Source organism: Alexandromys fortis, unplaced genomic scaffold, assembly GCF_014885135.2.
Source record: "Alexandromys fortis isolate MF-2015 unplaced genomic scaffold, M_Fortis_MF-2015_v1.1 scaffold_21, whole genome shotgun sequence".
NCBI lineage: Eukaryota > Metazoa > Chordata > Mammalia > Rodentia > Cricetidae > Alexandromys > Alexandromys fortis.
In genome coordinates, this window is record NW_026067905.1 from 10,471,138 (window position 1) to 10,486,178 (window position 15,041).

At 43.5% G+C, this 15,041-nt stretch overlaps 1 protein-coding gene across 1 annotated transcript in view; it reads right to left on the reverse strand.

Annotated features, from left to right (window-relative positions):
- Nucleotides 1-15,041, reverse strand: part of Astn1 (astrotactin 1) — a 342,711-nt gene that overhangs the window by 27,281 nt on the left and 300,389 nt on the right. The window contains exons 17-18 of the mRNA XM_050135418.1: nucleotides 8,702-8,970; nucleotides 2,268-2,401 (exon numbers count right to left, since the gene is read on the reverse strand). Coding sequence (XP_049991375.1) covers nucleotides 2,268-2,401; nucleotides 8,702-8,970 — 403 coding nt within the window. The remainder of the gene's footprint in view (nucleotides 1-2,267; nucleotides 2,402-8,701; nucleotides 8,971-15,041) is intronic.

Below are 15,041 nucleotides of genomic sequence, written 5' to 3' on the forward strand. Positions count from 1 at the left end.
GAGAAGAGCAGAGCTGAATCACACCAAATAACCTGCAACGTTCAGTTTCAACTCAACAAATCCATCATCGTGTTTGTTGGTTCTCCAGGGCTATGCAGTGGTACACAAACCCATTCCAGGCCTTTTTTTATGCAATTTAATGAGTATCAGAAACACACAATAATGCATATGATAAAACTTTAGCATGAAATCAAGGGATGCTGTTTGGGGAATAGGAAGCAGTTTAGCTAGTAGGAAAATAATAGGAAACACATGGTCATCTGTTAGTGGCTACTATGAGGGAGTGCATAGCTCGCATATGACATTACAATGGAAGAGACCCAAAACAGTGCGGATATTGACAAATTCATTAATTAGAGTCGTATGCAGGATGCTATTTTGAAGGGAAAAAACCATTAGGAAGCTTAAGTTAGTAACTAAGCTTTCTGAGAACTCTGATTCTGTGAAAATAGGCGCTAAGGCCAAGCCCTATTGAGAAATAGGAGTGTGTATGATTTACGTGGATTTATGTAAAAGTGGAGTACATTTCTATTTCCAACTGCCAATTAAAGTGCAAAAAACTAAGATCTGTTACTGACAGGAAAATTTTTAATAGACGTTTCCCAGGTACAATACCCAGCTCAGCTTGATCTTTAGTTATCACATTTAATTAATGTGCATTTATATGCAATCAGCCTTGGACATAGTGGCTGGATCTTGTGTCCCTCCATTCGATGGTTTCCGTGTTATTGGGTAGCTTTCTTACCTGTTAAATTGGTCTAACAGCACTATACTCTCTTAGTGGCTCCCTTTCTATCACATGAAATGGCTTTTTACTAATTAGGAACTTGTTTTTATTTTGATTCAGATCTCCAAGTTACAGCTACAAGGGGCAAGAAGCCAATGGCTGGAGTATTTAAAGGCACCTTCACAGAGAATAAATTGGCTTCCACTGATGATCCATCAGTAAAAATTATTTTCTTCCTCAGTTTTTTTCTTCTTCTGGTCTGTTCGGTGATATCTGCCTTTACCTGCAGACCAGAGGGCAGCCTCCATCTGTATATGTCTGCCTATGGTCCAGTGTTCTTTGTAACTAGTACTCTAGCTGCTGAAGGTCTTGACTCTCACTTTGGGCTTTCCTGAACTTATGAATCCATGGGGTCGTGTGCTACCACCTTGTCCTACTAGCACTGTTTCACAGAAATGACATTGTGTGCCTTAACCACTGTGGAAGACACCTTATTATAGGATAACCTGAATTCCTGCATTGGGTCCTGGCTCCTCATCTTGGTTGGTTCTGTTTAAGCTTCTCATGATGGATTAGGAATGTATGTGTTCATTCTCAGCCACCTCTGGAGTACCTCATGCCATCCTTAAATACAGACATTTTCTCATGCCCATCCCAGGCTTCTGCCCTGCATAGTGTATGTTGCTAAGAGAGCACCCATTCTCAGAGCTATGACTATCTATCATTTTTCCGAGATTGGTTGAAATCTTGTTATTGCTAGGTTTTATTTCCTTTACAGAGATCTACCTGCCTCTCTACCTACTGTACATCTACACAATTATTTCTCAATAGTTGGAGGACAAGCTCAAATGGGATTGGTCTTCTCCTCAACTCTACACACCTCCTAATAAGTCCCTTCTCGGCTATGGCTCATTCTCACAGTCTTGCCTTGTTGGCTCTACCTAAAATCAGTTCAATTGTGTGCTTTCTTGTACTACAGTTGCTCTCTCCTGCTTCTTGCTGTCCAATTTTGGAAAAATTCAATCCTCTTGAAGCCATCTCCTGGTCCATTAGTTGGCAGTGGGGTGATGAGAGCGTTTACCTACCTCATGTAGTGCCGAGAACCTACAATGTCTTTGAGACACGGTAGAGTTTTGGGGCTCACTAAGCCTTCACTATAGACCTCTAAATCTCCCACACCAACCACATGTCTATTTGTATGACTCTCTAACCATGTTGTCTTGCTTTGTCCTCCATATGGAAGGCGTTTAATAGCTATGTGCTTCACAGAGTCTTTACTGTTGCCCAAATGCAGGCTCAAGGAACAGCTATTCACATTTAAAAAAATGTGAGCTTTGTCACACAACTTCCATCAAACGGCTTGTGTGCCTGCTCCTTCTAGTCTACCGAACGTTTTCAGCGGCAGGAACTGTACCACATTCTTCTTTTCAATCCCCAGCACTCAGGCTATTCCTTGGAGACTAATGTCTACTTGATTCTATTATTGCATAATGGTGTTGAGGCATTCATGCAGGAGAGGGGCATGGAAAAGGAACCATACACAGGCTGTGGAAGGGGAGCACAGGTAGGGAGGCCATCTGCTCCGAAAGCAGTGGAGTCACATCGACACCAGTCCTCGATGACATCTCCTGTCCCTGAACACCAGAGAGAGCTCATGGTGGCCTCCTGTAAGAGCTGAACAGACAAACAAACAAAACAAAGAGTAAGTGTCAGGAAACCATGGCTAGATGGTCATCACCAAGAGACCTAGCATCAGGGTTCTATGTGGTCCTAAATCACCTCCAGAGAAAAGGCTGTTATCAACACAATATCACCATTCCTTACCCTGAAACTGTGTTGCAGAAGATGGAATCTAGGATAACCGCAGCCCTGTAGGGTATCTGGGGTGTCACTTTCCTGGTAGAGTAATAGCTCATCTCGATAGTTTAGAGTTGTCAGTTACCTTATAAACCAAGGGTGATGACACATGCCTATAATCCCAGCACTTGGAGCCAGGAGGATCAGAAGTCAGCTAGACACAAGTTTGAGGCCTTCCCTGGCTAGAAATCTTGTCTCTAAATAAATACATAAAAAATAAATTGTAACATGATTAATAAAAACCCAGAGACAGATATTGGGGTTCAACATGAAGATCAGAAAATAAAAACAGCTAACCACTGGGCTGAACAGCGTTGTAATTAATATATTTTTGTGTGTGATTATTCGGGTCTGGGTATCTGGGAGACAAAAGTGCAGACTCCATTTGCAATAAATAAATAAATGAGGTTTTTTGCTGTGAAAGTAAGTCATCTTCCACCCTCTGCCTTCCCCTCGCTACTCTCTTTCACACCTCCTACTGTGGGCTCCAGTAACAGGGATGTCTCACCACACACTTCTGGGTAGCCTGTCTTTGCTATACTTCCCTCTTCTTCGAATGCCTCTCTCTGCACCCACACCTGCCCTGTTCATCCTGCCCTAGTCCTTCATGGTCTCTCAGCCTGTTTTGTGATCCGATTTGAATACATGTGTGGTCCTGCTTGGTGTTGTGATTAGACATCAAGCATTTTCCTTAGAGTGTGACTGGGAGAAGCTGTGGAATAGAAAGGCTAATTTCTGAGCCTACATCAGTCTTCTGGGGATGAGAACCTCAGTTTCGTCAATCATTGCCTGTGACCTTGGACAAGTTACACACACTCAGTTTCTCTGATGATAAAAATATCACTTTCCTAGTAGGGACGTTGTGACAACTAAATGAACAGTCTATTCCAAGTGACATAATATATGCTTCGCACCTGGTACACATTATTGTTTTTGAATGACAGAGTTAAGGCTCACATAGAACCTTATATATATATATATATAAAGAACCCTACAGTGTTGCATAGCTCTTTACATAAAGTAAATTCATGGAAATGTTTTCTGCAGAAAAACAAAACAAAACAAAACAAAGATGAAATCCGACTCAAGAGGCAACAGCACTCATGGCAGGGGCGATTCTCTGGTGAGAAAGCAAATCCTGAGAGAATGGTGGCCTCTCAGAGGGCTCTGCTCCCTCAACTCAGATAATCCAAGGGTGAAGGTTCCAAGTCAGCTGAGCTCAGAGCCACGTCTCTGAGGCACGCCACAGCTTCAGCCTTGGCTTTCTAGTGATTTTCTCCCCTCTGAATCAGTCCCTTTTGTCCACACTGGTAAGTTAGGGGAAGGGGGAACAGCTGTCCTGTAGATTGAAAAAACAGACTAAACAATCACAAGGAAAAGAAGCAAGTTGGGGAGGGGGAATGGATGGAGAGGGGAAGAAAGGAAGAGGAGAAGGATCTGACTCCATAAATAGCTATATAGAGTCATCATGTAGGTCCCATTCTTTCAGAGTTTAAGATTGGTTACTTAAGGTTATTATGAGCTGGACTAAGGGTCACCTGACTTCCTCCCAAGACCGAGAGTCTCTGAGAAGCAGGAAATGATTCCCAATCACAGTTATGATTTGCATAGTTTCTAATTAATAAGAACCCTTTGGATACTAACTCTCAGATAGATGGTACTAATGAATTACAGTGAAGGACTCTGAGAGTGAGAGTTAGGTACTTGCTCAGGATCGCAGGCTAGCGTGTGGGGCAGTGCCAGGGACTGAGCTCTGCGTGGCTTACAGAACTTCTTAGGCTCCTTCCATTGTGTACCCTTAATCAGCATTGAGGCCACCAGCAAGTCACTCACTTTGTGCTTTTCTGACTGAAATTCAAACCCAAGGGCGAACTTTTTAAAACTAGGAAAACAGGCTCTTTGAGGCAGACAGAATAAAATAAAGTTGTAGCTTCTGTTTGACGGTGTCTTCAGTCAACAACTATTTGATAACCATCTACAAGGGGCCACTTCCTGTGCTAAGCATGAAGGACGCAATGACGCAAAAGAAGGTAACATGGCCCCTCTCTGCATAAATGTTGCAGCCAGATAATAAACAAGCAAAATGAATTCATGTAAATATCCGAATTCCACAATGGTGTGGCGGGATCTCCACGAGAAGGTGGGGGTCCCATGGATGCACACAGCAGCAGGAGGCTGCAAACAAACAGAACCCTTCATTTGGGGGGAAATGGCTAGAGCTGGAGGACAGCATGTGATGGGAAACAAACAAGATGAAAACACAGGTGTGCCTTTTTTTTTTCATGTATGGAAATGCCAAGAGAAATGGCCTGAAAATCAAAGAGGAAATGCTAAGGAAGGGGAAAGGCATGAGGGAGGAAGAGAAAGGAAGATAGAATGGAGGATGAATGTGGTCTAAGTACAATACAAGCTCATATGGAAATGTCACACTGAAACACATGAAATTGTATTTATACAATTAGTGGGTTTATTTTTTTAAAAGTTATCTGGCCACAAAAATCATAGTACTATAGGTATAAAATCTAACATTAAGAAGATTGGACCCTTACTGAAACTGGACTCCTAAAGCCAACTAGAAATACCAGTCTGTCTATAAGAGACGTAGTTAAGACAAAGAAGTTCTTTTCAAGTGCCCAGGATGTAGGGCTGGATTACAGATAGTCTGTCTGCAAGGAGAGGTTCCATCTCAAGAACAATGACAACCAGTATAATGTTTTAAACATGGAACATGATCAGATTTTTAATATAAAATATGGCAAGGTATACACGATACAATTATTTTAAATGCCAGTTCTTCAGGAGTTTTAACTCTCCACCTTCGGTCGACACCACTCTGTGAGACTCCGTGTCTCCGAATTCTGGGGGGCATCGAACTGCAACAGGTTGGATGAGGCAATGTTGTGATTTGGATATGAAATGTTCTGTACTGGAGGCTTAGTCCGAGGTGATGGTACCATTGAGAGGTAAGAAAAGACACTGATTTCATTCATATATTAGTATGTTGATTGATACCTAAGCTAGTGATAATGGGGAGTGAGCTCTAATAGGAACACCTAGGTCACCAGGCCTTGCGTTTGAAAGTTATATATTAGCTGTGATGTATTCTTCAGGAGTTCTTTTTGCTTCCCAGCTAGAGTGAGATGAGAAGGCTCCCTTGGCACACATACTTACTATCATGATCTTCTACCTCGCCACAGGCCCACAGCTTTGGAGCTGGGCAACCATGGGCTAAATCTGCAGAACTGAGATATTTCTTTCTTTTATGTTGATCATTCCAGTTACTTTGTCACAGTGATGAAAAGTTGACTGATAAACAATAGAAAAGAAGAATCAAGATGCAACCCCTTGAACTTCCTTGGAAAGGAAGAGAAAGGGACATTCCACTTTTTTAAGTACTTACAATTTGCTAGTCCACGCACTTCCTGGGGAATACATACTTGTTAGCAAATTTAATAGAGTGTAGAAAAATTCAATGTTGGCTATTGTTTTTATTAAGAAAGAAAAGTATGGATTTCAATTCAGGTTTATCAACAGAATATTTCATTCATCTATTCATCGGTTCATTTGTTTATGTAGTAGAGCATCATCTATGTACCAACCCAGGCATTCTGTAGAAGACAAAACATTTTTCATAGTCTAGATTGAAACAATAGCCAAACAAGTATGATCATAGGGGACGCATGCTTTAACATGTGTATACATACAGTGAAAGTTCCATGAAGGGGTCTGAGTTGGACCAGGATCATGAAGGAAGGGACCTTGAGAGCTAATGATGTTTGAGTTGAAACATGGCATGACAGCAGGAATTCTCCAGGGGCTTAAATGTGACAGAGTACATTCCTGGGACAGAGACTCAGAAGTCTGAATGGCTGAATTCATGAAAGAAAATGTCCTATGTTTGAGGAGTCCCAAAAGTTAAATTCTGGAGTATATAGTACTAACAACCTAACCATGCGAGTGAAGATGAATTGCATCATGCTTTGCAAAGATGTGCTGAGGACTCTAAATTGCTCTCAATATGAGGAATCATTAAATTACCTTGATGCAATATGGCCAGAAGTCCATATTGTACAGCAATTCCAGGGGTTTTAATAAAAGGACCAACAAGAAGATTGCTGCAATAAAATGTTTGATTGCAGTGAAGAGTTAGGCTGTGATGGGGGTCTCAGGATGTACCTGTTGCTTATGATGACAGAAAAGATACAAAGGATGACAAGGACTCTTGTGCCAATTAATGAGATAGGAACGTAAGTGGTATGGATTTGTGATACAAGGAAATGAGCTAACGTTTGTTGGCTGAACCTATTTGTTTATCACAAAGATTTTATTGAAGTATGGCATCAGAGGTTATCTAGTCCAACACAGGGACAATAGGCCAAAGGGGACAGATAGAAAATGAACCCACATATTAGAGGGGAAGATGAAAAACCCCACAGAGTCGCCAGTGTCATGCTGAGCCCCTGTCTACCCCCTCCCCAGCTTTTGGAAAGTAAAACTGAGAAGGAAAACAGAGTTAAAGAGGGGGTGAGGAAGGTAGACAATGTCACAGAAAGAAAAGAGGAAACTCCCCCGATAGTGAGAAAACTCCATCTCAGACCAGCTTGTCAGCATTTAGAAACTGAAGTGTTTAACACAGGGCGAGAGAGACAGGGTCTTCCCACTCCTCTGTGGAAACTGGGGTAGGGAAAATGAGGCCATCGAAGTCAACTTCCTTAGGCATCCTAGTTTTGATTGACAGCCTGTGTTTGAGGAGGCTTGTGTCCTTTTGCTCTTCTCTGTATCTAGCTCTGTGCACCCCAATCCATAGGATGGTCCTGCTTAATCCAGACCTCACTGTACCCAGATTGATGACACAGCAAGTATGTGGTCATCAGCCACAGCAACCCGAGGGAGTACATTGTTAGGTGGACAAGGGTAGGGTAGCCTCTGTGTTAACACCGGCACACCTTTGGGTGTCCAATGACTTCAGCACACCTTTGAGTGTCCCCGTCCTCTTTTCCTCAAGTCCCTCTCTCCTGACCCTCTTTCCAAAATCCCATAACCGTCTCTTTTAGACTCAGGATAAATTTGTAGGCCAGCAGGAACCATTTATCTTTTTTTTTCCTGTGATAAAAAACCTGTATTTTCAAACACTCATTGAAATATCTATGGAAGAGGCAGGTAGGTGAGAGAAACACACATGCAAAATCCCTCCTGTGGGTCTGAGCAACACCTATGAAACCAACTGGGACACACCAGGTGTCTCTTCAAAAAGAAAAAAGGAAGCAATTATCACCCCACCTGGATGGGCATCCCTGGCAGTCAGGAAAGCGAGCAGCTCACCCCCCCAGCTGCCTTGCAGATAAGCTTGGAAACCTCACTCCTGGAGCCTCTCAATTTCAAGTTTGGCAAGCCCCGTGTCTGTCTGTGTGCTTGCTTACTCTGGCTTGTACATTGGAGGAGTTAAGGGGGCTAAAGAAGGAGCTGTCAGTCTCTCTGCACCTCCTATGGGGATACCTGATTCTTAAGGACTCACGCATGTTCTCCTGAGATCTCTAGGAACAGAAAAGTAAAGACAATAAAGACAGAGAAGAGATGACTGGGAAATATCAGGGCCTTCCAGCATGATAAAACATGGAAAGATGGAAAGGAATGTAGTGTTTCGTCCTGAAAGTCTGGGATGATGATTGGGGTACCAGATCCTTCCAGTCTGAGGCTGTTAGATCCTTCCTTCATCTGGGATGTGTACCTGGCATGGCCCTTCTATTGTAGGTGCAGCGGGGTGCTAGGCTGGGAGTTCAGTTACAAGAGCCCATGCATCTCCTCCAGGGGCAGACAGAGATGGTTGTCCTCTTAACCACGCCCCCTTGGGAAAGGGTATCACAATGAGTTTGGTGATTGCCAATCATGTACCTTTCCTGCTCCTTCCCATCTTCCCATCTTCTTTGCTCGGATCTGACTCCTAAATCACATTACCATGGGTATACTGGAATGTATTACTTGATTTGACTTAATTTGCAAACATGCAAATCTAGGTGCCCCTCTTAGCTTAATAAAAAGATGCTCCACTCTCAATTGCGGTGTGGAGCAAGTTCTGTTTTTGTTACCTTCCAGAGCCAAGTGTCTCAGCCCTCTTACCCTCTGGGTCTGGTTATTGGTCACCAGTTCATAGATGGGGGATGCTCTGGTCACTTCAAGCAGGACTGGCTCGGCAGGGGTTTCAAGGCTGGACGTCACATGACACAAAGGACAAGATGAGGGACATCGTCCCTTGCTCTGGCACTCCATTCGGACTCCAGCTGCCATACGCTTGGTGCCAGAGTCTGACAGGCTGGCGATGTATTCTGGGAATGTCAGCACCTTGGGCTCCCTTTCCCGCTCCTCCGACTCATCAGATGGGGAGTTGCCTGCCAGACACAAAAGAAAAAGAACAGTGAGGGAGGCAAGATAGCAGGGACGACTGTGACTCGGTGGCTCCTGCGTTCTGAGGTCTAACACTGAGAAGTTAGAAAGCGCCACTGAGGAAGTCAAATTGTGATTTTTGTCATTCCACTTAGTTAGGATCTTCCCAGTGACACACAGAGTTGGAAATGGCCTTTCAAGAATGAGAATGGGTGGTTGCTTTTCTGAGAATCATTGGCTCCACTGGTCCACCCAGAGGGATATGTCTGTGGTACATCATCCATTGCCAAGAACTCAGATGACAACAAAGTGACCATTCTTGGCTTCCTTCATACCACCTACCTCTGCCATTATTAAATGAATGAATTACAAAATGTTTTGGAAACACACCTATGGTTTCCAACATAGATGAAGCTCCCATCATTGGTCATAATTCCAGCTGAAATTTGTGGATTTTTCCTATGACATTAGGGTTGATCTAAGGTCTCATTTGACCATGACATTAGCATCACAGACAGCCTAATTATACCCATTTCTACATATCAGCAAACGACAGTATCATCAAGGTCACAAACACCTTTGAGAGATTTGGCATTTGACCCCAAGAGTGTCTTGATCCAAAGTGTTTAGGTCACAGAGCAAAGTCACAATTTCTCAGCTGTCTAACCTCATGTGTTGATCATGCAGAGGGAAGTTTGGCTTTTTCCAAATGATTTTCACTGTTGTTTGCCGCATAGCCGTTAGCTACACAGGCTCTTGATCTATTTTTGGTCACAAACATGAAAAATGCCTACTAGAGAATAATTGGTTGTTCCCCACACATGAAAGCCCCATTTGCTCTTTGTTCCTTCAGTCCCCACGATCACCCATTTAACCCATTATCTGTAAAGGATCCTGTGGACAGAACCCTCCAGATTTCTTAAGCTATTTCTGACAATTGGTGTCCCAAGCAAGAAATGATTTTGGAGAGACTGCTGTGCCTTTGGTTATGGTGGGGACACACAGAATGTTCTGGTTTCCTGTGGGTGCATTAAGAATGCCATACTTGATGGGACCCAGGGTGAACTGGTTGAAAGGCTTTGCAAAGCGGTCCCGGAGGTGATTTGGAGCTATGAGTCATTGGCTTAGAAGAGCAAATGTTCTCCCCTCCTGGTGTAGGGGGCTCCCCCATCTTATCTCTTGCTTGCTGTGTAACATGGACCCATATGGAAACATCGCGGGGTTCCCAATGCTCTTGGTTCCCAAATGAATTCCATCACTGTGTGGATGAGACACTTTTAACATGGGACTCCATCTATTTAACACTTGCATTTCACTGAATCATAGATCCAGGATTGAGCTCCAGTTCCCCCTGGATTGCAGAAGAACTGGACAGCTGTACACACAGCAAAAGTCAAGGATAATGACATTGGCTAGAGCCTAGACTAACCAACACTAAATTACTTCACTTACAGGTTCACCTTTATAAATGTTTTGGCTTCTGAATCTCATTCTTGGTTCCACACTTTGTCTTAGGCTGAGAAAGTATTACTAGGAGTATCCAAAGGGCCACAGACTAGCCAAAATCTGACCTCCTGTCTTTTTCAGACTGCAGAATGACTAGGTCAAAGTAAACAGAGGTGGAATAAGGTCTTTGGGTATAACTTGATGTCTATGAAAAGTCCTTAGGATGCAGGAAACCTTTCCATCTTTGTTTTTTAATCACATCATCATCAGAAGCATTTCCCTACCAAGCCACAACCTTGAGAATCCATTCTGTACGCCTGGAAATCTACAATATGGCCACTAGAGGGCGGTAGCGGATCTAAAATGATTACCTTCTGTGCTGTGAGACCGCATCTGGAAAAATTAATATTCAGAACCCTAAGTAAGGTGTAGGTATCTCAAGAATTTTGTGGCTCCTTTTCCTAACACACAATAAAAAACTAAGAAGTAAAACAATTACAAATTATATACGTTATAGCTTAAGGAGAAAAATAAACACGGGTGATAATGACAGGATAATTGAAAGAAAACTCATAAGAGACAATTTTAAAAGAGAAACTTCTCTCAAAAGCTTTACGTTTGAGTAAAAGATATTTCAAAGGAAGAAAGCAACCTTTCTTTTCTCCTTGAAACGAACTTTCCTGGGTTACTATCCAGATGAATTGTACTGAAGAAACCACCAGGGGGCACTGTAACACACGTGCCCTGTATGGAGTTAACTTCCTTGCCCTCTAGCTGGCCATCATTAAAGCTTGTAAATGCTGTAAACATGAGGGGCCGCTCCCCTTGCTGCTGTCTTCTGGCAATGCCAATTAAAATCAAGATGCAATTAATCCCTGTCAATATCTATCCACCTTACAGACTTACAAGATTAAAGACTACAGAACAATGGCTGAGAAAAGGATGTAGGAAAAGATGATAGGTACCATCAATGCTCTTTTCGCTTCTTTCTTCAGGATCTTATTCTCCATCTATCCCCTCCCAAATCAGGTTCACATGCAAGGTCCCTGCTAGAAGCCAAGGCCAGTGTGTCTTGCTGGCCCCGTGCTCACATGAGATGAAGCTGTCTAGAGAGAGGCTGGATTTACACAGAAGCAATGAACAGTGAGTTCCCAAAAGCCATCTATCCAGCCTCCAGCCAAGAATAGACATGTGTGTGAGGGAGATTTTTCACAGAGGAAATGCATTTTCTATGTGCAGTTAAAGATACAATTGGGAAATACTCCTTAAAATGATGGAGTCCATTGGTGAAAGGCCACATAAATCTCCCTTACCCCAAAGAGAGTGCCATTGACTGCAAACGAATGAATAGTTCAGATCCTAAGCTCTTCAGGAGAGTCTGCTCTTTGTTGGTGGGAAGGTGGGAAGAAGGAAAGCCACTTTGTTTCCTATGATCCAGTGGTCCCCTCTTCCTATTGGCTACTCCTATTACAGTCTTTGGCAATTTTCTCCATCCTCTGGCACCTAGGTAGAGACACTCCTGGAATCTGAAGCACAATGAAGCTTCTTAGGAAAAGAAGTATCTACTTCAGTAAACACACGGTCTTTGAACAAAAGAAACAATCTACAGTTAAGGTCTTGGGAGATGCTGTTTGGCAAGTGTGCCCTCTGACAAAGAGTACCTGTGTGGCCCCTCACCACAGGGAAGGTCCTCATGTTCGACTGTGACACTGAGCTCTCTTACAAGTAGAGGAATATTCAACCTGGAATGTAGTTAACAACCTCAAACTGCAAAGCATTTTGCAAATACAGTTTGCTATAAATAAGTGCCATTTGCTTTAGGCTAAATCTGTATCCTCCAGCACACAGTGGATGAGTTTCCCCAATAGAATACCATGGCATGAGAATATTGGCATCCTTAATGCTCAGAACCTCACCGAGTATGCGCCCATGGCCTTAGGCATGTACGTAGCGACCCACCTAAATTCAGGGAGACATTAGGACGATGAAAGTGACCAACCCATTCTTAGGCAGGGTGCGCGCCGCTTGTGTGAGCTGGCAGGTCGCGAAGGTGAATTGCTTGTTATGAAGTAAATTGGTACAATTCCTGTAGGATCCCGAGGACTGCTTAAGAATCTCTCTCCTGAGTTGGTGCCCAAGGCAATGAGATGCTGATGACAGTGCAGCCAGAACTACACAGGCAGTTCATTAGGCGCTAAAGAAATCAAATGCAAACTAATCGGATCACAGCTTCGGGGGAGAGCATGGGGTGCACGGGAAGAAGGTTGACGTGGGCAAGCAAAGTGCAGCTCAGCAAGAGGCACTGGAAGTCCGCCCGCCTACAGCCAGTGTGCCAGAGCCCACCCCAGCCTTCACCCCATCTACTGCGAGAGCCGTGAGTCCAGGTTCTCTGATGCACATCTCCCTCATCTCATGCCTTCCAAGTAGAGGAATCCAACCTGCAATGCCATTCACAATCCTAAAACAGGCTCCTCGGGGTTAGAACTGAACCGCCAGTCGCACCATGATCACACATTCTCCGGGACTCAAATCTTAACTAGGGGATGGGAGGGAGGTAGAGCATACACTGAGCACTTCTGACTACTCCAGAGGAGAGGGAGGAGTGCCTCGTCGTCAGCAAATGTCTTTTTCACCTCTGAAGTTCCTTTGTCTGGTTTAACCTTCATCTGTATCTGCACGTGCACCTGCCTGTATCTCGATCTACCACCAGTATCCACATCCATATCTGCATCCCGAGGTAATTATCCTACGCTCCAAGCCTAGTTGTGAATGGCTATGAAATGTCAAGCTTAAAGACTAGAAGCAAAGCCTTTGCCAAACAGCTCTCCTGTCCCCTGCTAAGTTCCCCGAGAACCAAGTAGAAAATGCAAGCAAGGCATTACTGGGGGAGCAATTGACTCTGTGACTCCAGCCAAGGTCTCTCCCGTAAGTAACAAAGCCTTACATGCCTGTTAGAATGTCCGCTTATACACATTCATGACAGTGTTCTCCTAATTGTGGTCACCATCTCCTCCACACTCTCTTGGCAGCCTCGTTCTTCTCTTGAACATCCCAGCTCAACAGCAAGCACAGCTCATCCCCCAGCCATTGAAACACTGTCCCTCCCACCGCTGCTTCCCTCCCTTGCTCCCTTTCAATCTTCCCAAACATTCATTTAATATTAAATTGCTTTCTCTTTGCAACCTATATCCTTTCCTCCATGTTCACTACCCGAAAGGGAATTGACAGTCTAAAAACTTACTCTTTAGATTGCCTAGGTTGGGTTTCTACTTTGTCTCGTATCAGCTGTCTGATTTGGGACAGGTTTCAAAGCCTTCTAGAGTCAAGATTTTATTGGGTATAAAGTAGAAATGTCCAGACTGATTGATTCTTCACCAACAAACCTACACTATAACTTAGCATGGTGACCCATGCTTGTAAACCCAGCCGTTGGAAGGCAGAGGCAGAAAGGAAGATCAGAAGTTCAGGGTCATCCTTGGCTATGTGATGACTTCAAAAATCTGTTTCAAAACACAAAAACCAAACCAAACGAATCGGCAACTCACAAAGTCCATCTTGAGCAGTCCTCAGGATACAGTGAGTGTATGCTCAATGTACTTACTCCGACCATACTTATCCACTTACCTTGTTCTGTCTACAACCATCACCGTCATATGCTGAGTGCCACGGGGGACAAAGTTATGCCTTACCCTCCAACACAATATCCTACAGTACTCACTCAATATGCAACAACTCAACAATTCATTAGAAATGTATATATTGAATGACAAGAGTGTTTGTCGAATAATAAAACATTTATGATGAATTATATATGAAATGATTATACTCTGTCTTCTTCTAAACTTACTCAACTCGGAGCACTGCTGTCCTAGGTTCTTTTGAAATGCTCTAGATTTGTCTGAAATAGAGTGGCTTCCACTACTTTTAGGCATGAAGAATTGTTCAGAGACAGCTTGGATCCAACAACTTGGGTAGTAGAAATAGTGTAGAGATTTCATTCTGCAAAATTTTAAACTGTAGGCCACCGATGTGGTCATTGAGTAGTTAATTACTGGGAAGGCAAGGATATAGACTTGAGAAAGGGAATACTCAGAAGAGCCAGCTCTGGTGCTGAAGGACAGTGGTTTTCTGTGCTTAGAAAACCTGGGGAAGTTAGTGCAAATAATGTCTTCAAGTAGAGAAAAAGATCAGGACTGATAATCCAGGCCAGCAGAATGGACCCAAGGACTGGATGGAAAGGAAGATACCCATGGGGGAAGGGAAGGGAGTTCTGGATAGATCTGTGGAACAGAGCCATTGTGGGCAGACTGGGACTCTGGCCTCACATGTGCTTCCTCACCTGCAAAGAGGGAGCTGGACTCCAAGTGTTGTCATAAGGAGGGGATACCTGGAAGCCTGCACCTTCTCCAGTTGTCCAGTCTCAGCCTGCACATAGAAACCACTCCAGGTTCGGAGCCTCACATCCATCAATACCCTGTAGCTCCAAATAAGCAATCTTCTTGTGGAACTAACTAGTGGAAATCATTGGCTCCCATCTGACCAGTGTATTCAGAAAGCAGTCCCAACAAGAAAGAGTTTATATTCATGTCCTTTCCTACAAATAAATTCAAAACGATTCTCTCTTCAGGGT